Genomic DNA, 20,014 nt, shown 5'->3' with positions numbered 1-20,014 from the left:
ATGGAAAACAGCTGCAAGGAAAGAACATTGACCTACTGTTTAACACTTATAACATTCGAAAGAGTAAGGAAACACCCATTTTCCCACAGAGTAATGGGAAAGCAGAAATTACAAACAAGACAATAACGGATAACCTAAAGAATAAGTTGGATGGAGAATACGGAGAATGGTGTGAAGAGCTTTACAATGTTTTGTGGGCTTACAGAACCACCCGAAGGGCGACTGGCCTGTCAACTTTCATGCTTACATACGGAACTGAAGCCATCCTTACGACTGAGGCAATGATACCCACCACAAGGATTGAAGCATGGAGGCGGAACATCTCGGCGGACCTAATTCTGGCCAAGCTTGATGACTTGGAAGAAACTAGAGAAATGGCTCTGCAAAGAATGGAAAACTATCAGAGACGATTACAACGTGAATACAACAAGCGTGTTCGTCCGAGAGAATTCCAACCAGGGCAGTTGGTAATGAAGGAACTACCCAGTTATGAGCGTGACAGAAAGGGCGGGAAATTGGCGACGAACTGGGGCGAACCATACACTATCGTGTCAAAAGTGGGAGAAGTAGCGTATAAGATATAGAAACCAGACGGAACCCCATAAGCGCGACCATGGAATGCTCAGCACCTGAAACTATATCACCCATGAGTGGTGTGTAAGCAGGTATGATACTTTGTCATTCGATTCCTTTAAAAATCCACGAGGGGTAGGGAATATGACATCTCCGACTAATGGTCATTCGTACTCGGGGCGATAGCAATGTGCAAGTGCTGAGGTGAATTATACTGGAATGGTCGTTTCGAACTCGGGGCGATGGCAATGTGCAAGTGCCGAGGAGACTTACACTCGACGGGCTATTCGAACTCGTGGCAGTGGCAGTGTGCAAGTGCTGAGGTAGCTTAAGGGTCCTGGTGGTTGGAAACCAGTGACCGGTTGTCAATACATGAGTACTTGACAATCGAGCATACAACATTGCTCCCATCGCAAGTGGCCGAAATCACTTTCCTTTGATAGTTTATTGATAACTACCCGGGGTTATCGGGACATAGAACCTAGGAATGACTAAATACCCTTCCACTGAATCAGAATGACAGTGATGAGATACCTCAGTCGGGACATGGCATTGGGCCCGATGACCCTCCCTGCTAAGTATGTTCGACGGAAACAGAATTTATACTAACTTATGAACAATTGACAAAAAATGCAGGAAATAACAAGGTTAACGATAAACAACGAAGCGTAATTCAGGCGTATGACGAGTAATGTCGGAAGATAACAAAAGCAACTGATTAGTGACGCAACACCCCATAAGACAAGATGTTTGGAAAAACATAAGTGTTCAAATGACAAAAAGAGAAATTACAGCCGATACAAGGGGCAGATAGTGGTGCAACACTACAAAAGGCATAGCCTATTCATTGGGCATGACCGATCCAGAACCCGCCTTCTTAGCAGCAAGATCGACCCGTTTCTTTTCAATGTATTCCTTCACACCCTCCTTGATCTTCAGGGCAAGCTCGGCGTGATGCGTCTCCCTTTCCTCGGTAAGTTGGCGAGCCAATGCAGTCGATGAAGCTTCAGCAACAATAACTCTATCGTTCAACTGGGCTTCACCCTTTTTCAGCTGAACAACCTCTTGCTACAGAGCTCGGACCTTACCTTGATCAACTGAAAAACACGAAAACAAATAAGTATCATGGTAGACATCAGATCAAATAATTCTCGGATGGCTCGGAATAACTGTAGAGACCTGAAAATGTAGGTAAAACTACTTTTAAAGATTCTTCGTACTTAGAAAGGTCAATCTCGAGTTTGGATATTTTCGAGGTCACCTCGTTATAGTGTTGTTCATTGAACTCATTAGTAGGACATTACTTATTGTGATCGCTCCAATCATCCTTTTGTCGGTTGTGCGCCAATTGAAGACCAGACAATTGAGCTTGCTTGCATTCCAATTCTTGGGATACCCGATTGAATTCTCGAAGTCTCTCCCATAATTCTTGATTGGACCTCGCCGCAGCGTCTTTTTCTTGCAGGATCCGTTTGCGATCAACATGTAGATCTCTATTCTGAAGCCTCAACCTGTCACACTGACTTTCCAAGGAATCGGCTAATAATCCCTTGTCGGCGGAAACATTATGTGCCCGAGACAAATCATCCCGAAGATTATCTATCTCCTCGGGAACATACTCAAACCTTTGATAACGGAGAAACTCGGCTTGAAGCTGCTCGATTTTGGCGGCCTGACGATCAATCTTATCATCCTTGTTATGAATCTTTTGTTGAAGGGTGGCGACATGGCCTTTTTCAATGTTCAACTTCTTATTCATCCGACAATATGCCGAAGCAGCGTCTCTATCTAGACTAGACATCTTGGCTACGAAGACAACACTAAACTCAGGATATTGATACTACACACTCAATCAATAACAACAAGATTTTGATAAAGTACCTTTAGCATCAGCAAGCTTCCTCTCCAGCCCTCGGGCCCGCTCCTGCTCTTGCTGCATCTGGATACGAAGGTTCTTCATGGCCTTTAACTCCTTTTAACGGATGGCAGCCTCCAATAACGACTGATTTGCAATCTAAAGCAGTTCGATCTCAATCATAAAACAAAAACCGTGTCATTTTCACATCGATTATACAGTTAAGAAGAAGTGACTTACCATGGCATTAAAGGTATTCCTCAAACCGGCATGGAGGGGCACATCCGCAATCATCTGGTCAGCAGAATACGAGGTAAATTCTGGAGAAGTGAGAGCCCCCAGTGAATTTCAAACAGGGCCCGAGAAGGTAAAGAAAGTATTTCCACCCGAGCTCGGAGAACGGGAAACATGGGGCATACTCTCCAACACTTCATTCTCAGGGGCAATACCCTTTTCAGAGGAAGACTCATCTGTCTGCTTCTGCTCAACCCCTCCATCCATGCCATCAATTTCTTCTTTCATACCAAAGATTTCTTCCTCATTATCGTCATCGGACATCACAACGACAATGTTATCACCGGTTACAGTAACACCCTTTCCAACAGGTGGACCATTGGATTGTCGGGGCATATTCTTTCTCGGGGCAGACTCATCGCCTATTGACTGCTTAACCTTCCCATTAGACTTACCACCTACAATGGTAGACGAAATATCAGAAGGTATCTGAGGCGATCTCCTGAGAAAATGAGATAAGGGTAGCCGATCATCGGGATCCTCACCATCTTTTGTAGACGAACCTTCCACACCTCCGTTATCGGCCTTGGACCTCTGTACAAAGATTCATCGTCGGACCCATTGAAGGCAACAAATAGGGGCAAGTACATGTACTGAGGATAGAGCAGTATATTTGTTGCCTTCACTGACTCCTCCTCAATCCTTGTGCTATAACCTGTCTTCTGGGTATTAGAATCCTTACCACCCTGGGACTTGGGCTACAAAAGAAAAAAGGACGAATTAAAACCTTGTTGGTCACCCGAGCCGAATAATAAATAGCCGAGCAAAACAAATAGAATAACTTACCCGATCAGCGTTAACAACCCATAATGGAAAGGGCTCAACAAGAAAACTGGGAGGTGGAAGTTTGCCACTTATAAGAGGACCATGAATAGCAAGAGGAACCCGATCCCAGGCGGTGTCACTAGTATGGCGGGCGGGCTTGTTAGAGTTCATCCCTCCCTCGAGGTCTTCATCCAACATCAATTTATTAAATCTACCAATCGGAACCTTATTGCGATGAGGACTAGCAGCAAATCCGGCGAAATCACCGTTGGTAGCAGTCCCGCTTCGATAATTACCGACGAAGCTGGCAGAAGCGTACTCACTTGCTTGAGAAGGATCATATGTCAACCAAGGGGTCGGAGAACACTCACCTCTTCCACGCCTTTCCCACTCAGCCATGAGACGAAAAGTATTACCATTCCACTGAGCCAAAGCACGAGATGGACGAATCTGAGACAAGACCTCATACATGAAAGGTCGACTCGGTTCGTATAATGGGAAGCGCAGCCCGAGCTCGAACTGACCCTTGGTGGTGATAGTCTCCTCGGGAGAATGAGAGAATCTCTCGACCTCCTCCTTCTTCAAAGTGCCATTTTGGCCCGATACGAGACTAACGTCATAACCATGGATATTATAGTCATCCTTCAGTTGATTGATGAACTTCTCATCAGACAAGTCCTTAGCAACTTTCTTGTCATTCCTACATGAAAAGGGAGGAGAATCATCAGAAAAGATAGAGTTAAAAGCGCGATGATCATGATGTGAAGGTCTGTCAACAATAAACAAGGAATCAACGGAAACACCATCCTCATCGGAAAAAGTATAACTCACACATCTTTTTTCAGTCATGGAAAGGGTTGATGAAGCCATGAAAAAATTGGAGAAGAGACGAGAAGCGGAAGATGAAGAGCTCAGAAGAAGAAGATGAAGATCGAAATCCACAACAACAACGGCAACAGTAGCAGAAGGAAAGTAATAAGACCTAGAAAGAACTAGGGTTTTGAGGGAGAAACTTGACGGTGAAATGGACAAAAGAAGCGGTATGATAAGAAAAATGAGGGAGACAAGGAAGGATAGAATGTTTTCTCTTGAAATAAGATGAATGAAGAGTCGAAGGTTTAACTGTTGGATTTATAGTATGGACAGTTACAACCGGAAGAGAAGGTAGCATGTCATAAAGTTAATGTTGGTGGGGAACTGCATGGCGGTAAACGCGGCATGGCCAAAATCGTGGGATCCGAAGCGGTTTCTTCCCCTCGTGTCAAGCACACGAGTGAAAGAAGGGGCATAAATGTAGGTGTAAATAATCCACAGGTCCAGGTGAAGATCCTAAGCAGTGATGTACCGATAATAAGGAAGGAGTGTAGCACCGAACCAACTCCCTGGGGGAGAGAAAAGAGATACCCAGAAAATCCTGAGAAGCGAGCACGTGTAAAGCAGAGCTCGGGTGTGATGGAGAGATGTCTGTCGGACACTGAAGTCATAAATGCTCTGGCAGAGTAGTTGGAGAAGATAAGAAGAACCTGGTCAAAGTGGGGCCAAAAACATCGGGTCAGTAGGGGGTGGCTTCAGATCGTACAGTGTCAAAGGACCAACATCAGGAAGAAAAGATATCGGGAGCCATACTTACCAAGGTCGGGTCAACATCTCGGACAAAACGCCATTCATCACCCGAGAAGAACATCAAGGAAGATATACTGTGACTCACACTGTAACTTGGATGTATCCACATGTTAGCTATAAATAGAGAGCCTTGTAAAGAGCTAAGGGAGAGTGATCCAGTGAGAGTGAGAGAACAATAAGAGCTTTGTGGAGAGAATAGAGGGTTTGCTAGTAAAAACCGTCATTTGTAACCTTGAATCAAGTAATAAGATCATCCTTTCAACCCCGTGGACGTATGTAATCATGCCGAACCACATATATCTTGTATTCATATTCATTTCTTTCTATTTTACTTGTCGTATGTGTTTTTGAGATCCATTTGATGTAGTAGTAGGATTTTCCACATCTACAACTCTAACGTGTGTTTTACTTTACTTCTACATTATGATTCTTTTATAATTAAAATAATTACACTTGTATGTTGACAACATCTTGAATTGATCCTATTAATTATTCCTTGATCGGAATCTAGATTATATCCAACAACACCTTGTTAAAAAAATACATACTCGTTGTATCATGGATGAGATCATACAAGGCATGTCTGATAGAAGTTATTATCAAATCATTGATAGTATACTCAGCACCCTCTCCATTTTATTAGTCCACATTATATGTGTAATTCAAGATCAGGCAATTAATAACATGGCTTCTTTAGGGGCGACCCTGAAAGAATTAGGGGCGACATAATAAGACAAAATAGGTTCAAAATACTTGTATGTCCCTTCATAATCGGTAGTTTAGTTTTTTTTTATCTACCGATTGCAAAATCTCATTTTTGGGACAACTTTATATTTGGTAGTTATATGATTATTTTGACTACAGATTATAGACTCAACCAAATTGAAAAAATAGAGGATTTTTGCAAAATCTCATTTTGGGGCTACTCTATATTCGGTAGTTATATGAACTATCTTGACTACCGATTATGGTAGGATTTCAGCAAAGAGAACCATTGTATAATCAGAAGTCAAGATAACTTCATTTACTACCGATTATAGGCTCAACCAAAATTCAAAAAATAGAGGATTCTTCCAAAATCTTATTTTGGGGCAACTCTATATTCGGTAGTTATATGAACTATTTTGACTACCGAATATGGTTGGATATTTGCAGAGAGCGCCACTGTATAATCGGAAGTCAGGATAACTTCATTTCCTACCGATTATAGGCTCAACCAAAATTCAAAAAATAAAGGATTTTGGTAAAATCTCATTTTGGGGCGACTCTATATTCGGTAGTTATATGAACTATCCTGACTACCGAATATGGTTGGATATTTGCAGATAGCGCCACTGTATAATCGGAAGTCAGGATAACTCCATTTCCCACCGATTATAGGCTCAACAAAAATTCAAAACATAGAGGATTTTGGCAAAATCTCATTTTGGGGCGACTCCATATTCGGTAGTTATATGAACTATCTTGACTACCGAATATGGTTGGATATTTGCAGAGAGTGCCACTGTATAATTGGAAGTCAGGATAAATCCATTTCCTACCGATTATAGGCTCAACCAAAATTCAAAAAATAAAGGATTTTGGTAAAATCTCATTTTGGGGCGACTTTATATTCGGCAGTTATATGAACTATCTTGACTACCGATTATGGTAGGATTTCAGCAAAGAGGTCTTCTGTATAATCGGAAGTCAGGATAACTTCATTTCCTACGGATTATGGGCTCAACCAAAATTCAAAAAATAGAGAATTTTTGCAAAATCTCATTTTGGGGCTACTCTATATTCGGGAGTTAAATAACCTAAATTCACTACCGATTATGGTTGCATTTTTGCCAAAGGTCTAGTTTAATCGAGGGTCAATATAACTTTATTTACTACCGATTATAGGATAATCAAAATTCAAAAGATAGAGGATTTTATTTTGGGAATACTTTATATTCAGAAGTTATATAAACTAAATTAACTCTCGGTTGTAAAATTATCTACTGATTGTGAAGGGTAGTTTGGACATTAAAAAAATGGGAGATAAGTGATAGCTACATTTGACGTTTGGGTGACCCTATTTTGTCTTTTGTGTCGCCCATAATTCTCTTGGGGTCGCCCCTAAATATGGCAGGATTAATAAATCTCGGACAACCTTATCTTTACATGCCGATTTTCAAGATTAGTGAGACTCATAAGAGTAAATTATTCTTATGACCCTATATATTATGGGTCTTACTCTTATGACCCCAGGTCATACAAATAATTATGTAAATTATCCTAAAGGCCCTAGCATATATTAAAAAATTAGATTACCAAAATATCCTCTAATAAGAAATTATGTTGTCCCCATTCCTTCCTCGTAACTATTCACTGTCAAAAACAAAAATCATTCCCAGAATTTTTTTTTTGATAAACCAAACCATTCTATGATTCTTTTGTAAAAACAAATCATTCTCCGACTCTTCTGTAATCGTCATTATAATCTTCATCGTCAATATCGATAGAAACCTAAATCAATGTATTCATTCAAAATCTCAATCAGATCCTTGCAACAACATAACTAAAATGATTAGCAAAGAAATTGATATCGAAATTGAATCTGGTTTAGAAAATACAGAATCAGATGAAGAACAAACCAAGGATCAAGTAAAAAAACAAGCAATAAACGGTATAAGATCTGTTGATTTGTACACTATTCATTGTATTTGTGGGTATCTTCTACAAGGACTAAAATTTGTGCTTCTTTTTGTAGCTAGAAGCATCAAATAAGAAGAAATCTGAGAAATGTAAGAGAAAAAAATGGAAGCAGATGAATAAGAAGGTATAAAAGCTTTTGTTTTCTCTTCTTGTTGATTCTTCCCGCATGGAAACTAAATTTTAGGTATTTTTCAGCAAAAATCAAATGTGTGAATATATCCTGCACAATAGGTGTTTGTGAATATAACCTATACAAAAATGGAAGCAGATGAAGAATAAGGTACTAAATGATTTTGTTTTCTCTTCTTTTTTAGGTTCTTCAACATCAAGTGCTAATTTTTTCACATATTTATATCGTCGAGATTTAAGGATTCCTGTAGGATACTTTCTTCTTCTACTGTGTTAAATTTGGAGCGATCTCATCTTGAATCCATAGAATTGGACGTGCTTTACAAACTTGTAAGTTTTGATTTATACGTGTTTTCTTAGTTTTCCTTGATAGTTCACTTTCCTTATCTTGTATTTTGGAGTAATCTTGTATGAGCTTATCTTTGTATATGAAATTGACCTTCTTGTGAACAGGAATATCAAGCTGAACAAGAATCATAGGGATGAAATTTTTGCAAGGGTATTAACTAGCAATTGGTGTACCCTTAATCAGTTAGTAAAGGTAGTAATAAAATCTCTTCCCTTTTTTTTATCTCTATTGTATTATTAATGTCTTATTTTTATTGTTATACTAGATTCTCATGGTATACAACTGTACTTTTCCGCTATACTAGATTTCGTGCATATTTCCTCCACAAAATCGAGTTGTGCATATTTTCTCCACAGATCGAGTGTTGGATGATTGTTCATGTGCTGCAAAGAATAATGATTGTGAAAATTTTCTACAAGTATTCTAGTTGTGAGTATTCCCTCCACGGTTTAGTATCATGATTTTGTTTTTCAATATAAGAATCAACTGAAGAAATAAACTCATTTACATTTAATTGGTAACAAAAAAATATGTAGAGTAATAAACCAAATGATGAAGAAATCGCGGAAGTAATACCTATCCGGAAGTAATGATCATTTAATTAGCATATTTTATGCATATATTGAAGTTGTACTTGTTTCTTTAGGAGTATTTGAATCTAGATCAAAAAAGGAAGAAATATTGAATGGTACTAGTAAACAAAGTTGATTAGATGCTGAACAATTACATGTTAAATAATATTTAGCAAAGAAAAATACTAAAATGCTCTTGTTTTCTCTTTTTGTGGATTTTTTCTTCACAACTCAAACTTGTGGATGCTTCCTGCACAGAATTAACTGTGGAAAAATCCTGCACATAATGAATTGTGGATATATCCAAAGATGACTTAAGCTTGTTCTTATTGTTAGTCATAAAAGTAAAATGTTTGTATTTGTTTTTGTAGCTTCATCTGCATCTAGGCCATATAAAACGACTTTTAGTAATGCTTGATTTGCATAGAGTTTGTTATGTAGTTATATAATAAAAATAAAAAACTCAGTAATACATCTATGCCCGTATATGTTGTGTGACTCGACCATGTACTGTTTGATGTTAAGTTTTTATATCATAACCTTGAACAAGTAGTTTTCAAAAAAAAAATCCCATTAACTTCGTTGTACTGTTTGCACTCATAAAAAGCTGCATCCAGAGAATGCATATTCAGAACAATTCTAAATTGGAGAATCTTCATCCTTAGTTTTATGGTTTGAAGAATTTGTACGTTTATATGAGTGCAGGTGTTGATTTCCTACACATATTCTAGTTGTGAATATTTCCTGCACGGTTTCGAGTTGTATATTTTTAGCACATTTTCAAGTTGAGGATAGTATATTTTTCGCACATTTTCAAGATATTACTACTAGATAAAAGTACCACTGGCGAGCAGCAGAAATATTCACAATTAGGATAGGTGAGTAATATCTTCACAGGATGAATTTTAGTTTATTTGTACTTGAAATGTGCAAAAAAAAGTTGTGTGAATAGTATCTACACAAAAATATGGTGTGAGTAATATCTTCACATAATGAATTTTTAAAAAGTGTATATTTTTTGAACATCTTCACGGTTTTCAGTTGTGTATATCATCACAGTTGGTAAACTTAAGTTTTTCACTCATTGTAGGTTTGGAAACTGGAATACAGGACACCGATGCATATGAGTAAGGAGATTATGGTGAATTTTCGTCAAGGCTGTAACAATAATCATCACTCGAGACTTCTTCTAGCTCCAACTAGTATGATGGTTGATATAATGTTGCTTAAAACCGAGGTTAAGTTGTTAACTCCTCATCGATTTTCATCTCAAATATGCAGCATTATGAAGTTTCAATATCAAAGAGGCAATAAACTCTAGATGGTAGCTAATATAAGTTGCAGCATCTGATCATGGAGGCTCGACGTCACAAATTTATTTGGTTAGTTTAGTGTGTTTGTGCAAAGGGAACCATTGGATACACAAATAGAATATCCAGATTTCACACACATGCACTCAACTTTCAGGGTAGTAGTAGTAGTAGTTGTTGTTGTGAAGTGTAATACTGTTAATGAAGAGATGGAGATATTATTTTCGTTCAATCTTCATGATGAGAAATTTCAGTTCATTCATCTACCATCTAAAGTACCACTAGCGAGCAGCAAAAATATTTACAACTAGAATATGTGAGTAATATCTTCAAAGAACGAATTCTAGATAATTTGTACTTGAAAATGTGCGAAAAATAGTTGTGTGAATATTATCTACACAAAAAATGGTGTGAGTAATATCTTCACAGAATGAATTTTAGGTAATTTGTACTTGTTGTTTAATTGGTACTTGTTGTGCAGATACATGTGCTTTAGTTCATATAGATTTGTGTAAACTTTCATGTTGATATCTGAAAAATCTGCAGAGAAACAAATGTGTGAATAGTTACTACAAAGAATAAAACGTGTGGATAAATTCTTCACAGAGTAAATTTCTGCACATAATATAAGCAAGTTAAAAAGAGTTGATTTTAAAAAGAGTTGTAGATACATTTCAAGTTTGTTTAAGATGTTACGTTCAATTTTTATTTTTGATCCCAATAGTTTCTTTGATAATTATTCAAAAATAAACAGAGAAGAATAAAGTTGTGCATGATCCCTACACATAAAAACTCCGTGAATAATTTCTTCACATAGTACCTTGACATAAAAACCAATCCAGTCTAAAAAAAAATTATTCCTTGTGAAGTAAACAAAAAAGTAACATGAAAAGAAAAACAAAAATGTGTAAAAAGCTAAATTTAACATCTCAAAAACAATAAAAAAACTATATAAAAATGTAATTCAAACTAAAAAAAATTCACTTATAAGCCAAAATATTTTCTCAATCCATGTCCTCTTCTTCTACCACTTGTGATTGGAGCTTCACCAGGAGGATCCAGATATCTCTTGTTGTGAAAAGTTGGCTTTCTACAGTTACCACACATCCGTTTCTTTCTTGGCTTCTCAGAACGAGGTATATACCTATTTTTTTCTGTCTTCCAAGTCCTTTAATAACAGAAGGAGCGTTGACCTTAGTGCGTTCATCAACTTCATTTGGTTTCTTGACATCAGGAATGAGAGGAATTGGATGTGAATAGGCATTACGATAACACTCACTTGTAAAACCAGGATCAATGTAAATATATACAGTGTGTACTGTACCTACAAAAAATAAAAAGGACTCATCAGTTACTAACATTCTAAAAAACATGAGTCAAAAAAAATCTCCATTTACAAGTTTTCGTGGCGAACGAAGCACACTATAAACAAAAACAACAAAAAAAAGATCAAAAAAGAAGATACAAAGTAACATCAGAAGTGTGTATATATCCTCCACATGAAGAAGTGTGTATATTTCCTCTACAGGAAAAAAACTGTGCATACTACCTCGACAGGAAAAAACCTTAACAGTGTAATGGTAAGGAGCACTCTTTACGATTGTATACGGATAACTGGTGTAGATGCAATGCTTATCTACAGCTGCACGAACTACATTGACTCCTACTAGAAACTGTTGGCCAACATCACCAAGAACATTCTCCCACTCCTTTAATCTCCTAGAAAATTGAGTGATTAATGTCTTAATAGAATAAATTTAGTTAATTTTATTCGATAATGGAAGTACTTCAAAGAAAATTCTCTGCTTATGTCTTCAATTACTGAAAGACATGGATGCGTCAAATCATGAGGTATGGAAAATAGTTGATATGCATGTTTAAGATCATATCTTTGTAAGCATGTTTATGTTGATTTCTCTATATGTTCTGCAGAAAATTAGTTGTGTGAATAGTATATACACAAAAAAAAATGTGTGATTAATGTCTTCACAGAATGAAAATCATATATACCTTCCGAAGTTTCACAAGTCACGAAAATTGTTTCAATAATATAATTAATCTCAGCAACAACAATCACCACATTTTACATCTTCATCACCTAATTATCACAAATCCATAATAACAACAATTCGAACTGGCCAAGATCTCTAGATTGAAAACGACGACCACGGAAAATAAAAGAAAATCATGAACAATACCTGGATATGACACACTAACTACAAATTCATTTTGTGCAGAAAATATCAGAAAACTCAGTTTAATACATACTCAAGCATTTTCATACAGTTTGTATAGCATGACAATAAGTTTCATACTTACTAGTAAATTCAGTTTTCATACAATCATACCAGGCTTGATCATGAATCTAGTTTTCACATCCCCACTGGCATAGTTCCTAAAGATTGAAAACTTAAATAAATGCAACAATCTGGGATGGACCTTGTATCCAGCAATGGATCAAATACAATTGCAGAAGAAGTTTCTTGCATTTGCAGAAAATCCTTGATCCAGTTTCACCACAGATGAATGAATGTATTATTGATTCGTTGGACCTGCAATACCTTTTTATGCAACAGAGTATTCTTAGAGCCAGAACCAACATTAAGAATATGTACACAATTTCAATCCGTGCAGAAGATATGCACAAATTCAATCTGTGGAGAAAACGCACACATATAAAATCTAACTAACGCATAAGAGATAAAGAATATGGATGATATTTATTAGCTAACAACTGCTTAAAAGAGTATGATAATTTAACCCTAATCAAGTACTAATGGTCAGTCCATTGTCCTAACAAAGAACTACATATTTGAGACTGTTAATTTGTACAGAAGGTATCCGTAGTTTCCTATGTGCAGAAAATATTCACAGATTCATTTTGTGCAGAAATTATCAACAAATCCAGTCTAATGTGTAAATTTAGAAATTGAACAAAATCATAGAGATACCAAGAGGGAGTGGAAAAAAAACTTACTTTAGTCTTTATAGAATATATCCATAGTTCACTATGTGCAGAGAATATCCACAAGATCTGGTATGAGCAGAAAATATCTACAAATTCATTTTATGAAGAAACATCAACAAATTCAGTCAGATGCGTAGGTTTAAAACGTACCAAAAGGGAGTTGATCTTTGTAAAATCCTAGGGGCTATTCCTAAAAGCCTAGCGTGTAAATCATTTCGTAAATCAAAACATTTAGCAGGACAAGAAAGAAAGATTAACACCTACTAAAGACTTAATTATCATTAACTGATGATTTCCTAAGCAACTTTTGGAATCACCTTCTATGTTTTTTTTCCTAACAGAGACCGAAGTGATTCTGCAACTAAGTATGGATCACTAGCATAACACTTAACCTTGGACATTCCAATGACTACAAGATTGTGAAAGAAAAATCTCTGCTTATGTCTTCAATTACTGAAAGACATGGATGTGTTAAATTATGAGGTATGGAAAATAGTTGATATGCATGTTTCAACTCCTACCTTTGTATGCATGTTTATGTTGATATCTCTATATTTTCTACAGAAAATCAGTTTTGTGAATAGTATATACACAAAAAAAAGGTGTGATTAATGTCTTCATAGAATTAAAATCATATATACCTTCAGAAAGTTTCACAAATCACCACAATTGCATCAATAATCTAATTAATGTCAGCAACAACAATCACCACATTTTACATCTTCATCACCTCATTATCACAAATCCACCACAAAAACTATTCGAACTGGCCAACATCTCTAGATATGAAAACGACGACCACGAAAGATAAAATAAAATCATGAACAATACCTGGATACGACACACTATCCTTAGAACCTCTAGATTCAGTAGCCGCATCGGGTCATTTTCTTTCATTTCGTTAATTATCTCCTCAGTTTCTTGGATAGTCTCTACACCTAAAAACACCTTGTGAACAACCATCAAAATCAAAATTAGTATACATTCATCAAATACTTTTCTAAAATAATTGAAACAACAATTGGAGGCTGAGTCACCCAAATTCAAAACATGACAATTAGTAAAGTGAATTTCAACAATTGTTAGATTGAAATCTTATCTTCATAAGTACCAAATCCAAAATCACGAATTAGAGAATACGTTATTGATATCATATTCGAAGGTGATGATGGAGATCCAATAGTTTAATCGAACCCTAAATACATACATAAACAAGTTTCATATACCAAAATGTGATGACAAATGCGCTTATAATTGAAGAATCACTTAAATTTCATAATAAATTAAGCAAATATTTTAAAAATTACCTTAAACACGAGTATAATATGAATCAAAATCATCACCATCAGGAGCAACTTTAGCAGTCTAAAATTGATAAGATCATTAAACTGAATCTGCAACCTGGATCTAATCTTACAAATCTATTGTTTATATCCTTTTAGTCAATTTAGATCGGAAGCAGAAAACTCAAAATCAAATTTGTAACCATTCTCTCATTTTTTTCTCTCTCGATCTGTACTTCTCAATATCTCTCTCTCTCGATCCATCTCCATCTTTCATCTCTGTTTTAGCATCTTCTCACAAATGAAAAACGAAAAAATGGCTACTTTGAGAATATTTTATTTTGTTTAAATGACGTCAACAAATGAATTTATTTTGATGACCTTGACATTTTTTATTTTGACCCTTTCTTTTAAGTAGGCTCGAAAATTAAAATTCTTCTCAAACCCAAAATCAAGAAAGTAAGATAGAGTGAGGAGAGGGTCAAACACTTAATTCCCACAACTCATAAACTTCTAACAGGTATTTGTCCGCGGAGTCTGCAGACACCTACAAGTACCTAAAAAAAAGTACCATGAAGCACTTCTTTTTTTTTATTTTTTTTCTTGCCGCTGTTGCATATATAAAGTGACCACTAACATCCCCAAAAGTAATCAATAATGCCACTCTAGTTCACAAGATTCATCATTGTTTTCCCCCTTTTGGCCTGATCCATCCCGTGCCTCATAGTGGATCTTCCAAAGTATCCCACTTCGATCAATATTTATTTTATGAGAGAATAAGCAATTCATCCATTTTTTACATCTAAACGTAACAAGATCCTATCGAAAACACGCATACACGAGTCCTTTATGAACATTCTTACACAAACTTATATGGCAGAAGTACGAGGTAAATAAATCGAGCTGTTGAATTTAAACATGCATGACTTCTGAGTCCGGTCATAGATAGGAAATCCATCGACGTTGTCCGCGATTTCTCAAGTGTTCTGCTGCAAAACTACTGTTATCTCCAACGGCCGGTCAAAAATAATCAAAGTCAAGATGAGAAGGTTGACGAAACAAATACCCGAGAAATGTGGTTAAAATGTCTTAAAAATGGGTGATACTGCAGCCATTTGAAACAAAACAATGGCCCTACATTCACTACCGTCCTAACATTATCCCACGTGTACAAGATAAAAAGTTTTGATGGACTGTTATTTGCATCTAACAACAACTTTACTGTTGTCAGCTTCCATCTTTCCATTTCCAAAACCACAATAAAGAGAAGAAGAAGATAGAGAGAATGAGAAAGTAAAGAAAAATCTAGAGAATCCGAGAAATGGTTTCTCTACATCAACATCCGGGTTCTTTCACTGGAATGTTGATGCTAGTAATTTTTTCAGTTCTGATATCTTCTTCATCATCATCAAAACTACAACAGAAGGTTAATGTTTGTAGCAAGAGAAATCCGGTAATATTTACTTTTGGAGATTCAAATACGGATACGGGTGGACTTGTTGCTGGACTCGGGTTCAATGTTAATTTACCAAACGGTCGTTCTTTCTTCCGTTCATCAACTGGTCGTTTATCTGATGGACGTTTGATTATTGATTTTCTCTGTAAGTTCATAATTATTTCTGATTAAATTAATATATTTTCATTATTTTATTAGATTTTCTTACATTCTAGAAGAAATCTTGTAGGAAGAAGAACATTGTTTTAGATTAGATTTTGTTATCCTGCGTGGCGTACACGATAATTTCCTATTGTTTTATGTTTAGTAACTAATGTCAATGTTTTAAGTAAGGTTTGGGTTAGAATCTAAATAATAATAATAATACAAAAAGTACTGTTTTGGCTCAAAAAATGAAGTTTTTTTTTTTTTTGTTTATGATGTTAAAATTTGAAATTTTACAGTAACTCATTATTACAAAATCCAGGTCTAGAATCTAAAGGAAAAGGACTGATATAGATTTTAAATTTGAAATCTTGAGTAGTCGAATGATTTCACATCTGATGTTGGGATGAATAATTTAGCTAGGGTACTTGGTGGGACCATTTTCATGAATAATGTTTGTCCTAGGAAATTCAAGTAATGTAATGTTGCATTCCATCCAAAAATAGATGCAGTAATCGCATGAGTACCACCTCCACAGCACAAGAATTTGCCCGGCCCTTACTTTATATGTTGCCCGGTAGACCTGTGAAGCATCATTTTGTGGCCTAGAATTGAGTATATGACTCTATAATTGGGTCAATGGATCATACACAATTCTGGCAGTGTCTGTTTCTTTAGGCTGAATCTGGTGCAATCATGGTCAGTTGGTCACGGACTTAACAGGCTACGGTACCTCTAAGAGACCAGTGTCATATATAAATTCAAGAAAATTATCATTTTGTTGTTTTATATATGGTGGGTGAAACTACTGAACAGTCATAAAAATTTGATGTTTTATTAGGTTTTTAATGCCGTGAGAAATTGTTACACAACATAATTACTGGGTGCTGTCAAATATATTTTGTAGGTGAAAGTTTGAATACGGGATATTTGAGTCCATATCTGGATTCAATGAGAGGATCAGATTTTGCAAATGGTGCTAATTTTGCTGTTGTAGGATCATCAACTCTACCGAAATCCGTTCCGTTTGCCTTGAACATCCAAATCATGCAATTCCAACACTTCAAGAATCACTCTTCTCAATTAGCTGCTACCAAAGGTACATTGCAAGTGTTCATTTTAATCCCCTTTCTCTATACTATGTAAATGAACAACTGGATAAATGTTATGGTTGTCTCATTTTAGGTTCACAAAAAGTTATCGATGAAGAAGGATTCAAAAACGCACTTTATTATATTGACATTGGACAGAATGATCTTGCCGATACCTTCCGTAAAAATGTTTCTTATGCTCGAGTTGTCAAAAAAATCCCCGAGATGCTCGCAGAGATTAAGGACGCTATTCAAGTGAGTCCAAAACTTGTGTTCTCGTTTCTATTTCCAATCTGTCGAAAGGTGTATCATGATGGTCTTTTGTTTGGTTTGCTGTAGACTATATATGATGAAGGTGGGAGGAATTTTTGGATCCACAACACCGGACCGTTGGGGTGTCTACCTCAAATGCTTACATCAGTTCGCCAGAAAATCAAAGTTTTAGATCGACATGGATGTATTCGGACTTACAACGATGCTGCTAAAGTTTATAATGATGGACTGCGTGCACTTTGTGCAGAATTAAGAACAGAACTGAAGGGAACAACAATTGTTTATGTTGATATATTCAAGCTTAAGTACGACCTCGTTGTCAATGCTAACAAATATGGTAAGTTTTCCGAAATCTTGCAACAAATATGAATTATTGCGGTTGCAATCTGTGTGTTCATATGTTATTATCTGTACTTGTTTTCAGGTTTCAAGAGTCCCTTAATGGCATGCTGCGGACATGGTGGGAGCCCTTATAACTACAATGCTAGCTACATATGCGGTCATCCAAAATGCGGCGTTTGTGAAGAGGGGGCTAAATTTATAAGTTGGGATGGAACTCATTATACTGAAGCTGCTAATACAATTGTCGCTTCGAACATACTTTCCAGCGCGTATTCTACACCAAATCTAAAGTTCGACTACTTCTGTAACGCGTAATCAGTTAATCTTTCACATTTGCCCGATTTTTATTATATTATATGTGCATGTATGGAAGTTCTTGCTAAGTCTGCCCAGCCATGTGTGTCTAGCGATGTTTTTATCCGACGTTTCCCTCTTGTAACATCCCACATTTGAGACTAGCTAGTTACTAGTACATTAGATATGTAAAGGTCAGAATGACTAATATTGTTGGTCCTGGGTGCATCAAAGAGCTTTAGATATGCATTACAGTACGTGCTACTCCAAATTATAGTCATATGATCTGCAAAGTATTCTTGGGCTTGTTTTTCCCCAGTTAAACTACTTACTCCCTATTCAGAGCAAAGGTCAGTGGTAGAGGCTTGCAATACACAGCATCACATAACAGGCGAGTGAAGAGCTGGTTCAGCATCACATAACAGGCGAGTAAAGCTATGTAAAAATTGTAAATTAAACATATAAATTACTTAGCAAGGTCCAATACAAAGTTTCCCAATACCATTAGCATAAGCTTTTTTTTTTTTTGTTAACCATTCTAAAGCCCAAACACTCTTAGAAGCTAGAAGCTCAAGACTAAAATTATTGGTCATTTCTATATAGGAAGAAGATGTCTATACATGATTGGTTGAGATCAACACATTATCTTACTCGTCACCCTTCAAAATCAACAATCATCTCAGTAGTCATCCCTAAAAGCAAAAACAATCCTTCAATCTTTAGTTAGATGATGATAATAATTATGACAATATATTCCTAACTTTAGAAAAGTGATTGGGTAGAAACAACCACTAATGTTTCATCTAAACATAGTAATCCTATTATTACATTTACTTTTTATATGCTCAGCTCATACCAGAAATATGACAACAACTAAAGCATTTCAACTATAAGTTAGGTGTCTTGTTCCTTCTTCTTTTAATCTTTCGTTTTAAATATTATCCTCTAATTTATTTATTTTTATTTATCTTTGTTTCAATATTATCCTGGAAATAAATTTTACCCTATGAATTATAATACAATGCTAGCCTTAACCTCTTTGGGGGCAAGTGAAATGTGTCTGAATTAGAAAATCATAATACAATGCTAGCCTTAACCTCCAATGTTATATCAGGACTTGATTTATCTTTCCTGCTGAAACCTATGGAATTTCTCTCATCCCGCAGTGCTTTCCAGAGCTCAGCATTCTTTCAGTGTTTTGAATTATTCATGAGATTTTAGAGGCCTTAATAAAGTAGAACCAAATTTCTCTTGCTAGCTCGCAGTGTAAAAAAAAACACATGCCTTGTATCCTCCCTTCTGTTGCATATCTGCCACAGACTTGCAAGCTGATTCTAAGTAGACGCTCTTGTTCCTTGGCTTCCAGAAGAAGGGCTAAGAGCCGACGGAGAGAGCTTCCAACAGCCTATGAGTGCACACTAGGCCCCAATTCGGAACAATGTGATGCTTCCTTCTTTAAAGGTCCCTTAGCCAATAATCCTTTTCAACTATATCCTAATGCCCCAAGCTCACTCGTGTTGAAGGGGAAAGGATGACAGAATGAACTAGACGCCTGAAGAACCTCAACCGTAGCTTGTGCGCCGGTGTAGCTGTAGACTGAGGGCGTACAAAAGAATCTTTCTTCTCTATACGATGAAAGAGAGACAAGGATAGCTCAGAGGGTAGTACATGCCATAGTCCACATCATCCTCTGGGTGGTGATTGGTTGCTTAGAGTAGTAAGAGTAGCTAAGATCAGGACGCTGGTACCGCTATCCTTGTATGCTGGTGATTGGTTGGTTAGAGTAGTAAGAGAACATAACTTCTATTTTGGAGTGAAGATATGAATAACGCTCCGTGAGTAGTTTTCGGCTTTGTTTTAGAGGATCTCATGGATATTATATCATGGGATACCGTAACCATTTGAGATTGTTTTGTGTAGGTGTGAGCATTTGGCTCGTAATTTGCGGATTTAATCGGGACCAACCGTATTTTTGCGGATGGATGTCTGGATTGTTTGTTAATGGGTTGGG

The 20,014-nt window shown here is 36.5% G+C and overlaps 1 protein-coding gene and 1 long non-coding RNA gene across 3 annotated transcripts; one reads left to right on the top strand and one right to left on the bottom strand.

Moving 5' to 3' along the window:
- Positions 1 to 11,181: 11,181 nt before the first annotated feature.
- Positions 11,182 to 15,548, bottom strand: LOC113333116. Of its 2 annotated transcripts, XR_003351806.1 has the most exons (4): positions 14,428 to 15,548; positions 13,952 to 14,068; positions 13,130 to 13,206; positions 11,182 to 11,476 (listed from the first exon to the last, which is right to left on the bottom strand). It is a non-coding gene; the product is annotated as an uncharacterized LOC113333116 (long non-coding RNA). The 2 variants fall into 2 exon arrangements; XR_003351805.1 differs by lacking the exons at positions 11,182 to 11,476; positions 13,130 to 13,206 and adding an exon at positions 12,631 to 12,713.
- An 82-nt stretch (positions 15,549 to 15,630) lies between these two features.
- LOC113333115 (GDSL esterase/lipase At1g09390-like) lies at positions 15,631 to 18,504 on the top strand. The gene is made up of 5 exons (XM_026579609.1): positions 15,631 to 16,004; positions 16,911 to 17,102; positions 17,189 to 17,349; positions 17,434 to 17,704; positions 17,792 to 18,504. The coding sequence occupies exons 1-5, from the start codon at positions 15,725 to 15,727 to the stop codon at positions 18,022 to 18,024; spliced, it is 1,137 nt and encodes a 378-aa protein (XP_026435394.1). The 5' UTR covers positions 15,631 to 15,724; the 3' UTR covers positions 18,025 to 18,504.
- The last annotated feature ends 1,510 nt before the right edge of the window (positions 18,505 to 20,014 follow it).

The sequence above is a fragment of the Papaver somniferum genome, unplaced genomic scaffold, assembly GCF_003573695.1.
Source record: "Papaver somniferum cultivar HN1 unplaced genomic scaffold, ASM357369v1 unplaced-scaffold_132, whole genome shotgun sequence".
Taxonomy (NCBI): domain Eukaryota; kingdom Viridiplantae; phylum Streptophyta; class Magnoliopsida; order Ranunculales; family Papaveraceae; genus Papaver; species Papaver somniferum.
The sequence above is the reverse complement of the archived record's forward strand: the minus strand, read 5'-3'. Positions and strand labels throughout refer to the sequence as shown.